This window comes from Carassius carassius, chromosome 22 (genome assembly GCF_963082965.1).
Source record: "Carassius carassius chromosome 22, fCarCar2.1, whole genome shotgun sequence".
NCBI classification, from domain to species: Eukaryota; Metazoa; Chordata; class Actinopteri; order Cypriniformes; family Cyprinidae; genus Carassius; species Carassius carassius.
Window position 1 is genome coordinate 794,609 of NC_081776.1, and position 21,765 is coordinate 816,373.

Consider the following 21,765-nt stretch of genomic DNA (forward strand, 5'->3'; position numbering starts at 1 on the left):
TTGTCCCAAACCTGTGCTCATTTCATTCTTGTGCGGACCTCAAAAGAAGAAATTTTGAAGAATGCGGGCAACCAAACAGTTGCTGATCCCCCCTGACTTTGACAGCAGGAAAACAAGTACTATACAACCCAGACAGCAAGCAGTTTCGGCCCAGATCCGGCCCACATCTGGCCCACGTGAAAACACTAAGCTCTTGACTGATAATACGAAACAATGATAATTTATAGTGTTTTATTTTAAATGCACGGTTTGTTTAATTTTCCTGTCAAAAGATCATGATGTGATACTTTTGCTGTATCACTCAACCCTAACTAGAAGCCAGCTGACTATATAGAGCGCTAGGCTTTGAAACAGAGCCATTGTGTACACATAACTGTGCTTGTTTGAGTGCAGATCGCCTGTAGCGGACGCTGATGTGCTCACTGACTCGTCTGCATTGCTGCTATTCGCCTCTTCTAAAAACACAGATTGCTGGACATGAGCGTTTTAATAGGGATTAGATTAGTTTGGCTTAGTGCCATGATTAGGGCTTTCTGGCACTGGAGATAAGTCAATTCTTTCTGGTTATTCATAGAAAAAGCAGCAAATAATGCAGCGTTTTAATGGAGAAAAACAGAGCGAACTGTCGCTCCAAAAGACTGATAACTTCTTCCCTCTAATCACCATTACTGGACTCACATCTATTCACAGAGAGAGAGACAGGCATTAGGTTAATTTTGCCCCCCGGTGCTCATATGGGAACTGTTCCTTTGCTCTAATCCTGATTTTTAATACAAAGACGGAAGGCACGACTGAGCCACACGCGGGAGATTAAGCTGACAGTCCAAATTTGTCGTTTTTCCTTACATCTTCAGTCTAAAGGATCAAACATCTGTAAGGTTACAGAACTAGCTCTGAATTCAGACAAACTGTTGTGTGCAGTCATCCATGATTCAGCAGGTACTATTTTTAGGACCATTAAGTTTTATTTTATACAACTGAAGGGTCCTCAAGGTTTCTGCAGGTTTTATAAAAAGTAAATTTAAGACTTACCTAAATGCATTATCTTGTTTTATCAATGTGCATGTCTAAAGATTATTAAAGGGTGTCATGAACTGCCTTTTTATTATTATTTTGTATTTGAATACTGATTTCTCAGTTCATGACCTGTTTAAAACAAGGTACATTGGTATACTTGAGATGCAAGATGGCATCAAATAGAAAGTCTGGTCAAAAATTAAGTGGGTTTATGATTAAAACTAGTTTTCACACCCCTTTGATTGATATCAGTTCTTCTTTTAAGCATAGTCACTTCATTTTGTTCAGTTTCTCCGAAAACAAGACTTAATTTCTTTATTTTGCATCTCAAGTAAATAAATATTAATTTAACGATGTTTTGATATTTGCATTGGACAAAAAAAAAGACAAAAATACTGAAGAGGAATATTTTTTTAAGTGCATTGAAGTGCATGAATTTTTAAGACTTGTTAATTTGTGGAAGGTCAATTTAAGACTCTTAAGACCCACATAAACTCTGTTTACAACTAAATCTATTTTTGTTTTTCATTATATATGATGTTATCATACATGAAGTTATAAAGAAAATGCATGCATTACATTTAAATTGAATGTATGCATTACATTTATGATTTAAATTAAAAAAAAATTACATTAAAGAGGACTTTTTAACTATTGTAAGATACTGTATTAATGAAAGAAAAGTCTTAATGGTCCAACATTTTCTTCTTGGTGCAAAATACATTTCCTAAATCTTTTAAGTTTTGGCTGAAATTGAACCTGGACGTGTTTACAAGAGATTCATTCGTGATGAAAATGGTGCTGAAAATAACCAAAGAATCAAAAATGCCGAGCTGAAAAACATGTAATGACAAATGTAATCTCTAAAGAAGCATTAAGTCAACTCAAGAACCGTATACAGACACAAATGCTTCTTGACATAAAGTATGGAGACAGCAGTGTAATTGAATGCTGGAGATGGATCAGACGTGTTGTTGACTTTATTAAAGAAGAAGTTGAGATCATGAACGCTTTCAAGTTCAAACAGTGCTTAAAATTTCTCAGTTTCATTACTCACATTAGCTGAAATCATACCCTTCACATTTTAATTGGGGTGATGTTAGAATTGGCACTCTAACAAGGGGTTTACCAGTGTGTGTGATGATGGAAAATGTCCAAAAACACTCGTTCAGTGTTCATTTACATTGTCAACGATACTGAATCCAATTAAACTACTTAAAGTTCTCCGCTGCTTCCCTGGAGACTAACCAGGGGTGCGTTTCCCAAAACCATAGTTGCTAACCTGTTAAGTTTTGACGGACTTTGTGTGCACACACTTACTGTAATCATTTCTTCCTTAAAGAGCTGACAAAACCTTGTTATTTTGCACTTTACATTAAAATCAAATGTAGTAATCAAAAATACCCTTCTGACTGCAGCTGATTCAAAACTTTAGAAAAGTACTATGATGGTTTTATTGATATAAACTGTGGTTGGTTAGCTTACATCATGCAAACAAAAAATTCAGAACCACATAAACTATGTTCATGGGGGATTGTACAATGCTCTGCCAATACTAAAATAAATTCATGTAAACTACCACAGTAAATTGCATTGTTTGTCTCTTTTGGTTTTGAGTATCTTCTCATGTGAAAGTTTCAAGACTCATTCATAATTCATAACTTGCAACATACTAAATCTCATCTCTCTTCTATGTAGGTGTTAGAAGTCATACATCCTGGACATAGTGAACAGTGTGGACGCCATGGACACAATAAACTTCACCTTCTGGAACACCTCTGAGGGCAACGAGACCCTGGAGACGGTGGACGAGAGCCCGTATAAGACAGTGGAGGTGGTGTTCATTGTACTGGTGGCCGGCTCACTGAGCTTGGTGACCGTTATCGGGAACATCTTGGTCATGCTCTCCATCAAGGTTAACAGGAGCCTGCAGACTGTCAACAACTACTTCCTGTTCAGCCTGGCCTGTGCTGACCTCATCATTGGCCTTTGCTCTATGAACCTGTACACAGTCTACATTGTGATTGGATACTGGCCGCTAGGCCCGGTTGTGTGCGACTTGTGGTTGGCGCTGGATTACGTGGTCAGCAATGCTTCAGTCATGAACCTGCTCATTATTAGCTTCGATCGATACTTTTGCGTCACCAAGCCGCTCAGCTACCCAGTGAAGAGGACGACCAAAATGGCAGGGATGATGATTGCGGCGGCTTGGGTTTTGTCCTTCATCCTCTGGGCTCCAGCTATCCTGTTTTGGCAGTTTATCGTTGGCGGTCGCACGGTGCCAGAGAAGGAGTGCTACATTCAGTTCTTCTCCAACGCCGCGGTCACTTTCGGCACGGCCATTGCTGCTTTCTACCTGCCAGTCATTATCATGATGGTGCTTTATTGGCAGATATCCCGCGCCAGCAAGAGCCGCGTCAAGAAGGACAACCGCAAGCCATCGGGAGGCAACCTCGATGTAGCATCATCCAATCAGATCCGCGAAAACACAGCCAACAAACCCACCAACAACAACCTAACAGCTGAAGAAACAGACCGAGGACAGAGCCAGCTAACAGATGACGCCGCCAACCAACATGATGCCAAACTCCAGAACGGCAAAGCACCATCCACGGCAAGCGGAGAAGCGGAAGACGGAGGACGAGGAAACTGCGCTCTCACGGAGGAGAAAGAAACCTCCAATGACTCCACCTCTGGCAGCGGCGCAGTAGCCAATCAAAAGGATGAAGCAGCACCATCTAAACCCGTTGATAACCAGGCTCCCGCGCGACACCGCGCCAAAGCTGGAGGCTCCAAACTGACATGCATCAAGATCATCACCAAATCGCCAAAGGGTGACTGTTACGCACCTTCGAACGCGACGGTGGAGATCGTCCCGGCCACCGAGAGGCAGAACCAAGTGGCGAGGAAGATCGTGAAGATGACCAAGCAGCCGCCCAAGAAGAAAAAAGCACCACCCTCTCGGGAAAAGAAGGTGACGCGCACCATTATGGCCATCCTGGTGGCATTCGTGGCTACTTGGACGCCATACAACGTGATGGTCCTCATCAACACCTTCTGCTCCAGCTGCATTCCCAGCACGGTGTGGACCATCGGATACTGGCTCTGCTACATCAACAGCACGATCAACCCCGCTTGCTACGCCCTCTGCAACATCACCTTCAAAAAGACCTTCAAACACCTGCTGCTCTGCCAGTACAAGAACATACGCTCGGCCCGATGAGCAGTAATGTGTATGCATGCGTTATATTTCACATGTGTGTTCTGGTCACAAAGGTACACATGTGGATGTGTTTGTATGTGTGGAAAGATGCAGTAAAACAGCAATTATAAAATGGAGATTAGACCCATAAGAATCCTCCATCCTTTATAGTTTGGCCAATTTGACTCGGTGAGCTATAACACATTTCACTTTGTTTTAAATCACATTGTAAAAAGGTGCGTCTGGGCAGATATGTGATTGCATTTGTTGTTTTTATATATATATATATATATATATAGCACTTTACATACGCATAGACGTGATGCATGTCACAAAAGAAGGAAAAGAAGTGCTTAAATATTTGATTTATGAACTAAAAAGTTAAAAAACAAAACAATACAAGCGAACAGATGGTGAGATTGGAGTCTGAACTATTCAATAATACACAAATATGGGGACAACAGGGCTGACTGAAGATCCAAACCAAACGTGTTAGAGCTTCAGTATAAAATCACACCTGTATATATGTGTATATAATCATGTACTGTATCCGTGTTGTGTGTGTGTGGTTGCATGCTGGATGACTGTGCACATGCGAGTTTGTAGCTAAAGTCAACATGAAGCCTGTTTACTTCTGTAACCAGAGTGAAATTCATATCTTGATTTTATTTAGATCGCAAAGAGAGTTTTAATAATGTGCACCAAATGAATCGTGCAAAATATTACCAGAAACATGCATTAAGGAAGCAAACGGCTCATGTTGACTTTAAAGCTTCAATAAATGCAAGCATCTACGATGACAGTACGACAGATTGCTGGCTGCAGGTTTGTGTGTGTGTGTGTGTGTGTGTGTGTGCTCTCCCTGAGCAATAAGAGGGTTGAAGAGGCTCTCCGATGTGCCCGTATGTTAAAGTGGATGAGCTATGAGTGCTCGGGGTCTCCAGGGATGCAAATCTAAACCTTTTAAAGTGAACAGACGCGCAGGATGAAGAGGCTCTCACAGACATGCAGCCATTAGCATCCACCTCACCTCTGCTTTGCATTTACACAAAACAGTTCACTCACGCTTGGGCAAAGAAAAAAAGGAAAACACCAGCTACGTGAGCACTAATTTAGCAGATACTCCAAAACTGGCTTGTGAAGCTGACTTAAAAACAGAGAAAAAGATTAAAAGACCAAAACGCTTGCTTATCGCCTCATTGTAAATGTCATGCCTGACACATGCACGTCCATGCAGAAGATCTGCCCTCTAGGCTCATGATCCGCCTGCAGGCAACATGCGCATGTATGTGTGTGTGTGTGTGTGTGTGTGTTTGATCACCTCGTCAGGAGGTTTAATATGACTCACAGGTTCTTGCCTTGTGAACTTAAAGGGCTAAAGTACATAAGCTTCCTCACCTCATTACGAGACGCCAAGTCAACATTAGTTGTTTTTTGATTCATTAAAACAGATTAACAGCATCCCTGCTCAGAGCAGAGGATCATGGGAAATGTCAGTCAATCAATGACAGCAGCAGCTCATAAATTTGACAGTGATGCATGCTGGGGGAATAAAGCTCGTGTGCGATAGATGTGTGCGCAGTGCATCAGACAGAAACTGTAGCGTGGTAATGAAGTTTCTATCAAAAGTAAAGTAACACGAATCTCATTCAAACTCTCCAGAAGATCTCATTTGGCATTTTTCCTATAAATATCATCATTGTATCTCTGGGATATTAGAAAACTCTGGTTACAGAAGGTCGCAGAGAATTATACTGCAATGCATATGAACATTAATCATCTGATTCACACATACACACATTCTCATCCCATCTGTTAGGCCCATATCTCATAACATATTTAATCTGTTTCCAAATAATGCATGGATTTATATTTAGCACAATCCCTCCTTCTTGACATTACTTTCATATATAGATTTAGAGATTTATCCAGCAGCAAAGTTATTATCATTAACTAAAACCATAAAAAAAAGTTAATATTTCTGTTCCTTGAAACTATTTTTTTTTTAAGTTTTACTTTGTGTACTACAAAAACTAAAACTAGATTAATAAGACTAATAAAAAAATTATACACACTATAGACATTTAAAATAAAAAAGACAAAAACAACAATTAATTATACATGATTATACATGCAGTTAGTTATACATGATTTCTAATTTTTTTTATTTTATTCATGTGACTTATCATGTGTCATCTTATTCAGAAATTAGTCTTTATGTCAGAAGACAACTGTAACTTCCGTTTTGTGCTGACTTTAAACAAATATTAAGCATAATTCACAGGATAGCTTGTTAGCACAGTAAGGTGGACAAAAATATGTAATGCATATATGTGCATAAGTACGCATTTCATCATGATGAGCAGACTTTTAAGTCGTGATGACCTGTAAAATATGCACTTTGTATTTTAAAAAAATGTAAATGAAATGTAAAAAAGGGAAGATTTTGTTCTGAAAATATAATTGACTTAATTACAAAATACAGTATGCACCAAGTATATTGAAGTACAGAGTAGTGTGTGTGTGCTGGAGGTCAGAGGTCGTGAGAGATGCACGCTGGAGCTGTGTGTTATTAGTTGCGAGCAGGACCGATAGCGCAGGTGTCAGTGAGAGTTCGGTGCGTCCCGTCCTGTAACCCCAGCCTTAAATGGACCGGTGCTGGTGTGACACACACTCAGTGTCCTCCAGAAGGGATAAGCCCTGAGAGTGTGTGACGCCAGATAAGAAGAAGCACAGTCAGTCACAACCTGGAAAAAAGCCACGCCATCCCTGGGGTCAGTGATGCCACTGGTGCCCTGCTGGGATTCGTTTAGCACATATAAACATGTTTTTGTCATGAAACCCTGGTCGCATTTGCCATCTATAATCTGACTGTACATTAGAGCTGTAAGATCCATCTTATCTATGTTTAAGAGTCAAATAAAAGCCATCTTTCTGAGATGAGTCAGGTGTCTACAAACATTTGGCCGTGTAATAAGTGCACTAGGAAGCTAGCTAGATGACAAGACGGGGTGCTAAAACTTTACCAATCCAGAGAAAACAGCTATTTGTAGGTTATATCAACAAATACATACTTATATTCTTACCTTCAGATGGCTAAAATCCATTTGATCCACTTAATTGACTAATTTCAAGAGTCTTTTTGCTAGGGAAGGAAGTTCTGCCTGGTTTACTAAAGGCCCTTCCTCTGATTGTGGGGAGAGCCAATCACAGTTTAGAGTTTTGGAGTGACACCTGGACTGGCCAATCAAATTGTCAGGCCAGCTACAGCCATCCGATCCACACTGCCTACATTTTTTTAATCATACATGTGTGTTCAGAGGGTCATCTTTTATCATCATCATAATCATCATCGTTAATGACAGCACAATTAATATTAAAGGGCTTAACTGTATTTTCTAATCTGTTTAAGTTTATAAAATGTATTGAAATCTCTATACTAGTGTGTAATGTGGCTGTTGTTTATTAATATTTTGTTTTAAAAATGATTTTTTTGTGTGCATGTTATTGTTTGTTGTTAGTTTTGTGAAAGACAAATCAATAATATATATATGTGTGGGTGTGTGTGCGAGTGACCTTGAGGTGTGTGTGACAGTGTGTGTTTTCTAAGGTAGACCCCTGGAGCACCTCGAGCCCCTTGCGTGTGTTTTCTAACATTGTATGTAACATTGTTGTGTGTGAGGTTTATGAATGCCAATGTCAATGTGTGTGTGTGTGTGTGTGTGTGTGTGTGTGTGTGTGTGTGTGTGTGTGAGTGTGTGTGTGTGTGTGTGTGTGTGTGTGTGTGTGTGTGTGTGTGTGTGTGTGTGTGTGTGTGTGTGTGTGTGTGTGTGTGTGTGTGAGAGAGTGAGAGAACCCAAATCTATTGCGTGAGCAGCTGCCAAAGACACTCAATTATCGAGACAAACAAAAAACACATAAAGAAATACTGACACTCAAACTTTATCAGCTCACTAATGCTTTTCTATAACATTTTTTAAAGCAATATGTTAAGATTCTATATAAAAGATGCAGAGTTTTTCAGTTTTGGTGGATTCAAGTGCAGAAGAATCAAGCCATACATGAACATTAACCAACAAACTCCAGAATGAAGATCCTGCAGACTTTATGGAAGTCTGTACACTCGCAAACATTCTTTTTGTGGTTTGATTATGGCAAGTTTGAAAGGAAGAAATCTAAGAACTGTGAAGCAGCGAATATATTTCACACATGGTACAGTAACGGTTATAGAACATTTATTCAAATTATTATCTGGTCTTTAATAATGTGCTCAAAGCATTATTTATACATCATTCATGGAACTTTTTTTCAGAAATGTTTCATTTGGAATGTTCATATTCGAATGTTACTATTTTAGAACATTCAAAAGTAACTGTTTGCAAAATGATACATTGGAACATTTCTTTAACATTCATTAAACCAGGACATTTTTTTATAACATTAAAAAAACTAGATGTTTTAAACAGTCTAACATTCAGAAATAACGTTCTCATAACCTAATGGGAATATTAGCAAAACATTGTTCACTGGAGAATCGTAAGGGTTTATTAAAGAGTCTCTTCTGCTCACCAAGGCTGCATTTATTTAATAAAAATTCAAAATAAACGGTAATATTCTGAAATATTATATATTCTTGAATTTTCAGTATCATTACTCCAGTCTTCATTGTTTAAAAAAAAAACTTTTATTCATCAAGGACACGTTAAACTTCTCAAAAGTAGCAAATAGATTTATAATGTTATAGGTTTTCTCTTTCAGATAAAAGCTGTTCTTTTGAACTTTCTGTTCATCAAAGAATCCTGAAAAATATATATATTCTAGTGTTTGATAATCAGAAATGTTTCTGATTTCTGAAGATCATGTGACACTGAAGACTGGAGGAATGATGCTGAAAATACCCCTTTGATCGCAGGAATAAATTACACTTTAAAGTAAAAACTGTTATTTCAAATATTAATAATATTTAAAAATTTTAACTGTATTTTTCATCAAAAACGAAGCTTTGATGCACAGAAGAGACTTCTTTCAAATATGTGCTTGTGTCAAGTATGTTTCTGGTCGAAGTCAGAGCACAGTGGACTTGAACAGAACACAAGTCTCTCGTGTAACATCTTCAAATCGTAGCACTCATGACAAAAAACAGTGTGTGTGTGTGTGTGTGTGTGTGTGTGTGTGTGTGTGTGTGTGTGTGTGACGCTGGACCCTCCTGGATGCACCTGTATACCAAAAAAGGCTGATATTTGAGCTGTGGCTGTGTTAAGATGACGCTGTTAATACTCAGTTTGGTTTCTTTTCATTGCTGCCGTGCGTCACGTGCTTCTGTTCACTGAGTCGTGGCTTCCATCCGTAGACGTGTGCTTTGTTATCAGCTTAACCTTTGTATTATACTCTAGTCTATATGTGTAGCACTGAAGACATGTAAATACATGTGTTTATTAATGAATATGAATGTTATCCAACTTTATTAGGGCAATGGTGATGAACGCTGATCAAACATGAAGTGTATTTAAGATTTTCTGTATCGTGCGATATACTTTTGGAGACGAGTTCTAGCAAATAAAGCTGTTATGATGAATACCTCAGCTGTTGTGCTCATTTCAGCATTTCGGGAACAAATGACACGAGAAACATAATCAACCTCTTTATTTTCTGGAAATGATGTTACATTTATTTCAAGGATTAGTATGCTTTTATTCCATTCTCCATCAGGGCTGAATTGAGAACTTCAATTGTCTGAATTTGAATTGTGGTTCCGAACAGGAAGCAGAATTCTAATTAGAACCTTTAAATGATACATTTCTTTATTTCTCAGGACCTATATGTATAGGATGTTTCAGTGACATCATTCTGAATTTTTCTTTTCTTTTAGTGGAGGGACGTTTAATTTCCTTCAGTGGATCTGAAATTGCTGGTACAACATTAGAAGTTTCAGCAGAAGATTTTAGTCATTCGTCTGTTTCTTTGATCTTTTGTGCATTATTCTGTGAGCTGTAAATGAAAGCTAGGAACGATCTAAAAGGACTGTAGAGTAAATAAGGAGCAGCATCATCTCAGAGGAGCAGCTTCAGGAGGCAGATGGAGCTTTCCTCTAGTCTGTCGGCTTTCGCTCCTTCTTCTTTCCTTCACGTTTTGGTTTCTGTGAATCTGTGGGGAGAACAGACATCAGTCTCTCTCTCTCTCTCACACACACACACACACACACACACACAAATGCATGCACACACGAATCTCTTGAAAACACATCCAACTCCCATTTCAACCCAAAATCAAGAGACAAAAAAAAAAAGAGAAATAACCTTTTGCTTAAAGAAAATGAAGCCTGTTTCATGCACATTGAGACAGTTTTGCATTGTGACATTATTTGATTTGCCTTTTGAAGACATTTAACCCTGTAATCTCTGTTCCATTAATTATGGAAGATACATTTAAATATTTTCAAATATTTAAAACTTTTCAGTTTTTTTTTTTAATTCTCATTATGATTTTTATTGTATTACAGTATTTTATTTTATATTACTTTTTTTTTTTTATTAAAAACAAAATAAAAAGAGAATTAAAATAGCTTTATTGTGTATAAAATGTTACTGTAATCTATGAATACATTATTTTACATTTTAATGAAAATGAGAATTTCGATTAAAAAATGTAAAATAAAATTAATGTATTATTTAAAAATAATTAATCAAAAATAAATTTAAAGTTACTATTTTTATTCAAATGGCTTTAAATGCTACGGTGTTCTGTAAATATTTTATACCATTCAACAGAATAATTTGTTCCATTATTTATGTTTTTTGCATTGTAATTTGAATAAAAAAAAGTATTATTTTAAAATGTAAAATACTTTTATTTATATCAGTATAAAATGCTACTGTGATCTATAAATAATTTACCATTCAAGTTAATTATTTTCTTTTCCATTACAGTAATTTTTCTTTCTTTCTTAACTTTGGATGTCGAGGAAAATTTGGATTAAATATGACAAACGCTGACACTAGAAATCCAGATAATCACGCCGAACGATTCTACTGTAATAAGAGGATATTTATAAAGTTCCTCTGCATAAATCTCATCTCAGATATGAAATGAACCTTGTCTTTGTTTAATTACCATTCTTCAGGATTTAGTGAGAGCTGGTGGACGTCACCTGTTGATCAGAGCTCATCAAGTGTACAAGTTCATGTTGTCATCAACACCTGCCGTCTGCATTCATGTCTAAACTCGCCAAACTCACACAAAACAATCCAAATGTGCCGAAAATCATCAGTAAACTGACTGATGCTGATTACATGTCCAATAAGGCCATCCAAGCGTTCATAGCATTAGCATAAAGATTAAACCCATTCAAATCAAACACAAAAACATCCAGAAGACCTTCAGCAGAACAACGGCTAATTATAAAATAAAACCCTAGGAAAGATGAAAGATGAACAGCATCACAAGCATCATCTCAAACATTCATCATCAATTCACAGTATGTGTGTGTGTGTGTGTGTGTGTGTGTGTGTGTGTGTGTGTGTGTGTTTTCTTTTGAGGTGGAAAACTAAATTGTGACTTTCAGATTTAAAAATGATGCTCTTGGGAGATTAAGAAAAATTTGTTGCCAACATTTATTCGTTTAGCAGATGCTTTTATCCAAAGCGGGATATAAAAGGCACGAGGGTTTCATCAGCGGGAGACAGTAGCAGTAGAAACACTGCAGTGCCATGAATCTCAGCGCATTCACTTCATAATAATATAAAGCACAGACGACGACAACAACACAAACCAGATACTCACATGTATTAAACTTTAACAGTCTTTAGAATCTCTTTGAGCTCGAGAAAGAGCTTAAAGATCAATATTTCAGAGTAACTTTTTACAAGTTCAAAACACAGACCTGTATACTGGGTATAAAAATAATACAAGAATATCTGAAGTATACAGTACGATAATGGCAAACATTAGCATATTGCTGCATGCTATTGTGAAGATACGTCCTGAAATAAAAGTGGGATTACAAACAATTAAGGGTCATTTAAAGTCAAAACAGTTGCACTGGTCAGTTTTTGGGCTAATTTACTTTTATAGCTTTTATAACTTTACTTTTATGTCTTATTTCAGACAAGATGGGGGAATAAAACATCAAAAAGATTCAGATTTAATTCCAATACCTTTTAAAGGCTTTTTCTCAAAATAAGTTTTTTTACTTCACTCACACACACACACACAAAACTTTAATTGTACACCGGTTTTATTCCTCTTTATATTCTGAAGGGTATTTATTACAGAGGGTTCTGTTTGTTGTTCGCAACATGTTTTATGCAACATTTTATTCCTAAAAACATGGTGAAAATGCATGTTTTCCTGATTGCTGACAGCATTTTTATGATTTATGGAGTGAGAAAAAAAGAAATGCAAAATCCCCTCGATAAAGTTTTATTCCTATCTATATTCTGAAGAGTTTTAATGAGTGGGTTATATATCATAGAACATTTGCATGGTTAATACGGCATTTTATGCTTTTTTTCCTGGCTGTTGACATCTGATTTATAGAGTAATAAAAAGAGAAATCCAAAATCAAGTCAACAAAATGAAACAAGAAGTTTGAATCTGGCTCTATCCAATGTTCAGATCTCTGTTCTGGAAATGTATGCAAATTAATGCATAGTTAATTAGATAATGCATTGCATATTTCAACACAACAATGCAGGAAACTTGTAATACAAAGCAGTGATTAAACTAGGAAATTATAGTAATTATCATTTTCACCCTATTCACCTGTGGTGTCTTACTTTAATGCGAAAATGTTTTTAGCACTCCAGTTAAATCAGTTGATTTATTTGAGTGCATGTCATGCACAACACAGCATGTCTTTAAGGCTGTATTCTTGTACCTTGTAGCTTTGTCTTGGGTTTGCCGCAAGGTTTGGTGATGCTGACGGTGTTCTGGCAGTCAGCGTCCATCAGCGCTCGCTTTAGCACACCGGTGCGCGTCTTCATTCCCATGGTCGAGTCACACTCTCCCCACGCTTCAAAATCATACTTACACTCACCTGCAAGACACAAAAACCCACAGCTTGATTTTGAGGAGCTCAAATGCAACATAATTATACAAAACTCAAAAGCAAAAGCAAAACATACATGCATAAACAGGTTCAAAGTCTACATGAATGTCTTAATCGATCTGGTGTTATTGTGAAGGATTGACCAATACACGTTATTCTGAAAAAAAATGTGTTTGTCTTCATAATCTTGAAGTAGTTTTCAGCTGCTGTCTCCAATCCCTTTTCAACCATCTGTCATACCACGGAGAAACTTTTCACCACTCAATATCTCCCAAAGTTTAAAACCACATTTTCTTCTTGTTTAATATCCAGTTTCACTTGGAAAAACATCAGATTATGGAAGTAAAACAGGTTGTGGGCTACACAAGCGAAAAGAAAACACAACCCAGACTACATTAAATACAGGTTCACTTTCAGAGTTTGTTTTGCGAGGTGAATTATTGGCTGCCGAGAGCATGAGACCATCAAAATGCAATTTTACATGATAAACAATTTAGGAACTGTGTTGGGTTGGCACTCAGTGGCTAATGTAAAATCAGGATCCTGAAGCAAAACCAACTGCGAAGCCCTGATCTATGCTTTCGTTCCTTTATCTCTCGTCTCATCTCATCTTTCATTCTTTCTCTTCATGAGTTGGAGCGATTTCTCTCGGTCTCTGCCGGAATGGATGGGGGTTAAACTGCTTCAATCAAGCACAAAATTGTCTCTAATGACATATTTAAAGGCAGGGAGAATGCAATTACATGCAGCAGCCCTCCGGCTGAATGGCCGCTGAACAGAGACCCTCAAAAAATAGGCCGGGGTGAAATAGAGCCCTTAACTCAAGAGGAAAAATTCTGCACCAGACTTCAGCATTTCGACACTAAACTATTCTGACACGGCTGCTGAACTACACAGAAATACACAGAGGATTCATCACTCAACGTTTAGTGTGATCATGTTTTATTAAGTCTGTGATTTCTGATGTTCTTTCAGAGTGAGATGGTCTTGCACATTCCCAGAAAGAGACTTTGAGACACACCATACAGTTTCAGTGTTTGTTGATAGTTTATGTGCATACAGTACCTACAAATCCAGAGGGAAGGTGGCATATGCTCTCTCTCTCTCTCTCTCTCACACACACACACACACACACACACACACACACACACACACACACACAATGTGGTATATTCTGCCAGCTTGTTTCTGGCTCTCACTGCAGTTGTGTCATTTCTGAGGACAGAATTCTGTGAGAATCTCCATCTAGTTACTCCACAGTGCTGGCTTATTTACCCTGAGCTCTGTGTGTGTGTGTGTGTGTGTGTGTGTGTGTGTGTGTGTGTGTGTGTGTGTGTGTGTGTGTGTGTGTGTGTGTGTGTGTGTGTGCAACCTGTGTTTGTGTGACTTCTCACCTCCAAACTGCTTTTTCCAGTTGCAGGGGATTTTACAGCGCTGGGTTTTGATGGTCTGTTTACAGTCAGTGCCGGTGCGTGTGCCCTCTCTGGTGCCCAGGCCGCAGTCACCCTCGTGAGCCACACACACGCTCCACTGCCACTCGCCACAGTCCGATTTACGCTCTTTCTTACCTGTCAGAGTGAGAGCACACACAGTTTCATATTGCACCTCAAAATTGTATGTATGAGAGACAGAGAGAGTGTGTGGGTTGATCTAGAGCAGTGAGAAGTGACTGAACAGTGTGTGTGTGGGTTATATTGAGCTGCCTGGGATAATATAGAGCAGCATGGTAATACAGAGCAGAATGGAGTAATATAGAGCGGCATGGTGACATAATTTGATAAAGGTGAAATAGAGTAATATAGGTTAATGTTAAGATGCATAGGTGATACAGAGCAATAAGGATGATACAGAGAGCAGTATTAGAAATAATAGATTATGGGGTAATATAGCGTACTGTGGGATAATATAGAGGAGCAAGAGGAAATTTAGATCTGAATGAGGGTGATATAGAGTAATACAGGGAAATATCAAGTCATAAGTGGTGATATCAAGCAGTGTGGGATATTGCAGTGCATTGAGAGGTAATATAGAGCAATGTGAGCTAATGGGGTAGTACCGAGCAGCATTGGGTAACATAGACAATTAAGGGGTTATGCAAAGCAGTGTAGGGTAAAATATAGCAATAAGTGACAATACAGAGCAGTAAGGGTGATATAGAAAACTATGAGATAACATAAAGCAGTGTGTGGTCATGTTCTGATACCTTGTCTCTCTGTTTTTCCACCATCTGCCAGCGTCACTGTGATAGTCAGGAGGGCCAGTAAAGCCAGACACACCCACTGCTGCTGCATGCTGGGAAAAAAAAATAATGCACATTAAGTGCATGGCTAATAATACAACAAAACATACCGCATGCAAATATCATTCTGTGAATACCTTCTCTCTCTTCCTTTCAGTCATTCTCTCTCTGTCTCTCAAGAGGAAAAGTAAAGGTGGATTGAATAATTAGCAAGCAATTTTATCCAAAACGTCTGGCTGCACTTCAGTTACAGTAGCAGTGCAGCCCATCGGCGACATCATCTCCATTTCAATTACTCATGAGCCTCCCTCTCTTCTTTTCTCTTCCTATTTTTGGTTGGCTGGTTTCCTGCGGTGCCCATAAGCATTGGTTTGCTGGACTTTTTTCCTAATTCTGGCTCATGTTAAAGATGCTCAGCCATTTTCTCTCATGGGGTGCATCTCACAAGATCTGTAAATTACATGTCCAGGTCAAATTGAAATAAAATGAAGACTATATTTAGAAAGATGTATACAGTTAAGCACATTTACTCCAATTTTTTTCCAATCATTGCTGTGATGAACTGGAATGTATTTATACATCATGCTAATATCTTTTGTACTGCTTGTTATTAATGCAGATTTTAATTAAAACACTATTGTATTACTGTAATGAGAATGCAATAAGAGTCACCACTGAGAATTACAGCAAAGGAAAAAAACACCCAGATGCATTACAGTAACAAGCATTCTGGGACAAAATGTGCTGAAATGTCACGAAAATAAGGTCAAAATGCAACCTGGTGATGTTTTTGAGAGATTCGTCCTATCATTTCGGTCTCTATCAGTGCTAATCACGCTTGACGTCTCTCTGCCGCACCTGAGCTGTTCCACTTGAGGCAGACTGTGAAATCGTCAGTGCCACATAATAACCATGATTTCAGTCAGATGGCCAAAACCTGCCAATCAAAGACTCATGTGTCATGACATATAAAGCGTTTTGGATCGTTAAAATATAATCTGCCTTCCAAACCCTGATTAGCAACACCTCAAGTGACCGTGTGATATGGGATTACCCTGAAGTGAATGGACAGGAGCACTGAGATTTGAGGACTAGAGTCAGTCACAATCAATGCTCAAATGTCAATAAAAATGATTTATCAAACAAGATGCAGAACTGTAAATGACATGTAAAATTTAATTTCAACTCATGTGTTGACTGGAGTCTGATATTTTCCCTATCCTACAAGACAGATATCATCAATATCTTCACGTTTAACCTCCACAGACCCTAAAGGAAGTCCACTATTGTCACAAGACAAATGACTCATGCTTTCTTACAAAACCCTACCGCATGAAGACCTGAGGGGGGGTCAGCCATGTGTGTGTGTGTGTGTGTGTGTGTGTGTTCGCACTGAGTTAAAGCGGTTATCCAGCTCTAACACTCCATTAGATCATTGATCAGTGTAAAAGCAGGAGTGAGAGAGTGACAACGTGATCCAGAGTGAAACACACACACACACACACACACACACACAGAAGAAAGCTGTACTCGTCATTCGCAATTGACAGATCTCTGTAAGCCTGGTGCATTGACTCTTAAAGGGACAGTGCACCCAGACAGCAAATACTGTTCTCATATACTCACCTTGATGTCACACAAAACCTCTCTGATTTGCTTCTGTAAAACAGAAGCGTTTTTTTGTTTCTTTGTTTTGTTTTCATAAAACGAAAGTGGATGGTCAGCCAAAAAGCGGTATCAAAATTTAGGCCTATTCCTCACATAAAGCTGTCATATAGAGTGTAAATCTCACAGAAGCTCTTCTCTGTAGGAAGGCATGTTTTCAAAAGCGCTTTGACTGACAGATTTTTATCCGCGCTGAGTCTGGCTTTGAGAGGAAATCTTCATGCTTGATCCAGCTACTCTGACTCACGGAAAAACACGGATTTGTTGTTTTTAGCGATCAGGGGGCGGAGCTTAATCAGAACCTGTTAGAATGCAGAAATGCAACAAGATGATCTAGAGAAGCTGGATAAATTACAAACCTAGAGAGGATGAAATGTAATCTTTAGAGGAATGAGACTGAAAAAGCAGAGTCAGTATTCACTCTATTGTTTTAACGCACAAACCTGCTTCTGCCATTATTCAGTTTATACATGCCTCCTACTCGGAACGTTGTCAGAAGGTTCTTGAAATGTTCTCTCAAAGTTATGAACAAACGTTCTCCCAGTTAAGCTAAAAGAGAATCCATGTTAGTTATCTGTCCTAAAAACTCTTATTTATACATCAACCATGCCACGTTTCACTTCAGCCGATCTCCGGGTCTGGTGGTAGCACTTTTTTAGCTTAGCTTAGCATAGATAATTGAATCTGATTAGACCGTTAGCATCTCGCTCAAAAATGACCAAAGAGTTTCGATATTTGTTTTACTTAAAACTTGACTCTTCTGTAGTTACATCGTGCACTAAGACCGAAGGAAAATTTTAAAAGTTTTAGAAACTCTTTGGTAATTTTTGAGCGAGATGCTAATGGTCTGATCAGATTCAATTATGCTAAGCTAAGCTAAAAGTGCTACCGCCAGACCCGGAGATTGGCTCATAAACGGTAAAACTCAACTGTTTAACTCTAGGGGAGTTGGGAAACGAGCCTATTTTTATTTTCTTTTTTTTTAAGTGGAGTGTTCCATTAAATGTCAGCTTTTTTTAAATGTTACTGTTTTAAAACATTCCGACAACATTCAAAAGTAACGTTCTCATCTTTGCAACATCTATAAATGGAATATTAACATTCATGTAACCCCCAAAAAAGTTTCAAAAAACAACATTCCAAAATAATGTAACTCGATAGAAGGAAAATGTTCTTGGAATATTTTTTTTTTTGCTGGATTTGAGCTCAAAGAAAAAACAGCTGGAAATTATGAACTGTGCTGTTCGTACATGCTCATCATTGCAAAATGACTTCAAAGCAGCGTTTGCTATATGTGAATCGTTAACAGTTTCTCTACACAGAATTCCTTCTGCTGTTAACACACCAAACTATCAACAGTTTAGCTTTTAGAGAACAATAAACCTGAAAGCGCTATGTGTGAATTTCTGTTTCGCACTGAGCTGCTTTATTCAGAGACATTTATAGTCTATGAATCAGAGACGTGCTGCGAGCTGTGAATCTATAAACACAATATAAATATTCAGACTGACAAACAGTGAGAAAGACAGGAAAGCTGCTTTGACATGAATCACACTGACATGAACACAGACTATCAGACAACCGAATTCATAGCTGGAGACTTCAACATTTAACTCCGTGTGAATTACTGGGATGACATTGATTGCTTATTCCTCCTCACACAGCTGATATGATCACATTACACTGCTGAACTTACTTACTCTTACTGGAGAATATATGATAGGAAAATGTTTGCATGTGCAAAACCGACAGACAATTGTGCATCTGATCACTTGGTCACACTGTAATCTAGATTCCATAATCAGATTTAAAAAATGTAATACTTGTAATTAGATTTGATTGCATTTTAAAATACTCATAATACGACCAGTTATTTACACAATAGGAATCAATTATTCAGAATTTAATGATTCTCCCAAACTCTTTTGCATCTTTGTTAATTTTCTTTTCTTAAATAGCTTATTCAGAACGTCTTCCACTTTTGTAGATATTCACACAAAGACCAGTCATTATTATAATTATACGCTATAATTATAATCCGATGGCCATAATTACACAGGAATTATCTAAGATGCCACAGCATTTCAGTTTTAAGAAGTGTTTTGTTTGAATTATCATTCAGCGGGTTACGTAACCATGCATTTTCATTTCTTTAGAAGACTTTTGTCTTTCAAGCATATAAAAAATGTCTTTACATGTAATACAGAGATTCCCAATGTTTTTTTTTTTTTTACATTTTTTATATATATTTTGCATTTTTTTTATCTCAGTATGGTACACGATTATCCTATTTCAATCGATTTGTAATGTAATGGATTACATTATTAACTACAATTTGTGTCATGTAATTTGGAATCAGTAACAGACTACAATGGTTGATAATGCACATTATTTGAGGAACAACTGATGTCTGTCGGGCGACACACACATGCACACACTCAGCTTTAACACTTTAAGACTAAAGAGCGTCTTCAAATCCCTGACCTGTATGCAGCAAGGAGTCAGTACTAATAAATCCAGACGTTAATGCTACAGGTCAGAGCTCTGCTCTCAGTAAACACAAGCCATAAGACACAAATCAAACAATCCGATTCATGAGAGAGAAACCCTGTGCAGACAACACTAAGCCGGCAGACTTACACACACTCAGACAGATGGATAAAGCCGCCGGGTCTCTGATTAACCTGCCAGGCACCTGTAATCCCAAATCACTTTCACACAGTTACACACACACACACCTCATAGCAGGTAAAACCCCTCTCAAATGGAAAATAGATAGGATGTGTGTTGCAAATCGACTTTTTGACATTCGTGTCTTTCCATGAATTTCACTCCAGAGAAAGCTTGAGGGACAGATTATTGATACACACCACACACCACACACACACACACACACACAGAGAAAACATCTTTCAGGATATTTCAGGAAGCACAACACTAAAGATGAGCCGTCTCGCCTCACTGGACCCCGAAACGCATGGTTTTGGGTGTTTTTGAAAGAAGTCTCTTCTGCCCACACAGTGTGATTTATTTGATCAAAAATACAGTAAAAACATAAAATTCGGAAAATACTGGATTAAACAGTTTTCCATGTGAATAACTAATTTATTTCTGTGATGCTCCGCTGTATTTTCAGCATCATTCCTCCAGTCTTCAGTGTCACATGACCTTCAGAAATCAGAGTAATATGATGATTTACTGCTCGAGAAACATTTCTGATTATTATCAGTGTTGAAAACAGTCGTGCTGCATGATATTTCAATGGAAACTGTGATGCATTTTATTTTTCTGGATTCACAGATGAGTAGAAAGTTCAAAAGAACAGCATTTATTTAAATACACACTATAAATGTATTTTCTGTCACTCGTGATCCTTGCTTAATATACTGTAGTATTATCACTATTATGTGTGTTTACTACAACCCGAATTCCGGAAAAGTTGGGACGTTTTTTAAATTTTAATAAAATGAAAACTAAAGGAATTTCAAATCACATGAGCCAATATTGTATTCACAATAGAACATAGATAACGTAGCAAATGTTTAAACTGAGAAATTTTACACTTTTATCCACTTAATTAGCTCATTTAAAATTTAATGCCTGCTACAGGTCTCAAAAAAGTTGGCACGGGGGCAACAAATGGCTAAAAAAGCAAGCAGTTTTGAAAAGATTCAGCTGGGAGAACATCTAGTGATTAATTAAGTTAATTGATATCAGGTCTGTAACATGATTAGCTATAAAAGCTTTGTCTTAGAGAAGCAGAGTCTCTCAGAAGTAAAGATGGGCAGAGGCTCTCCAATCTGTGAAAGACTGCGTAAAAAAATTGTGGAAAACTTTAAAAACAATGTTCCTCAACGTCAAATTGCAAAGGCTTTGAAAATCTCATCATCTACAGTGCATAACATCATCAAAAGATTCAGAGAAACTGGAGAAATCTCTGTGCGTAAGGGACAAGGCCGGAGACCTTTATTGGATGCCCGTGGTCTTCGGGCTCTCAGACGACACTGCATCACTCATCGGCATGATTGTGTCAATGACATTACTAAATGGGCCCAGGAATACTTTCAGAAACCACTGTCGGTAAACACAATCCGCCGTGCCATCAGCAGATGCCAACTAAAGCTCTATCATGCAAAAAGGAAGCCATATGTGAACATGGTCCAGAAGCGCCGTCGTGTCCTGTGGGCCAAGGCTCATTTAAAATGGACTATTTCAAAGTGGAATAGTGTTTTATGGTCAGACGAGTCCAAATTTGACATTCTTGTTGGAAATCACGGACGCCGTGTCCTCCGGGCTAAAGAGGAGGGAGACCTTCCAGCATGTTATCAGCGTTCAGTTCAAAAGCCAGCATCTCTGATGGTATGGGGGTGCATAAGTGCATACGGTATGGGCAGCTTGCATGTTTTGGAAGGCTCTGTGAATGCTGAAAGGTATATAAAGGTTTTAGAGCAACATATGCTTCCCTCCAAACAACGTCTATTTCAGGGAAGGCCTTGTTTATTTCAGCAGGACAATGCAAAACCACATACTGCAGCTATAACAACAGCATGGCTTCGTCGTAGAAGAGTTCGGGTGCTAACCTGGCCTGCCTGCAGT

The 21,765-nt window shown here is 38.1% G+C and overlaps 2 protein-coding genes across 3 annotated transcripts in view; one reads left to right on the forward strand and one right to left on the reverse strand.

The window, feature by feature from the left end:
• LOC132098620 (muscarinic acetylcholine receptor M2-like) overlaps positions 1–5,309 on the forward strand; it is a 48,157-nt gene extending 42,848 nt beyond the window's left edge. The window contains exons 1-2 of one of the 2 annotated variants that reach the window (XM_059504688.1): positions 768–939; positions 2,716–5,309. In XM_059504688.1, the coding sequence (XP_059360671.1) occupies positions 2,762–4,240 (1,479 nt within the window). In that variant the 5' untranslated portion in view covers positions 768–939; positions 2,716–2,761 and the 3' untranslated portion in view covers positions 4,241–5,309. Of the gene's footprint in view, positions 1–767; positions 940–2,715 lie in introns of those variants that run through there. The other variant, XM_059504687.1, reaches the window with a different exon arrangement.
• A 4,741-nt stretch (positions 5,310–10,050) lies between these two features.
• Positions 10,051–21,765, reverse strand: part of LOC132099299 (pleiotrophin-A-like) — a 28,335-nt gene continuing 16,620 nt past the window's right edge. Inside the window, exons 2-5 of the mRNA XM_059505734.1 lie at positions 15,469–15,557; positions 14,660–14,833; positions 13,095–13,253; positions 10,051–10,363 (exon numbers count right to left, since the gene is read on the reverse strand). Of these exons, the coding sequence (XP_059361717.1) occupies positions 10,308–10,363; positions 13,095–13,253; positions 14,660–14,833; positions 15,469–15,556 (477 nt within the window). The 5' untranslated portion in view covers position 15,557 and the 3' untranslated portion in view covers positions 10,051–10,307. The remainder of the gene's footprint in view (positions 10,364–13,094; positions 13,254–14,659; positions 14,834–15,468; positions 15,558–21,765) is intronic.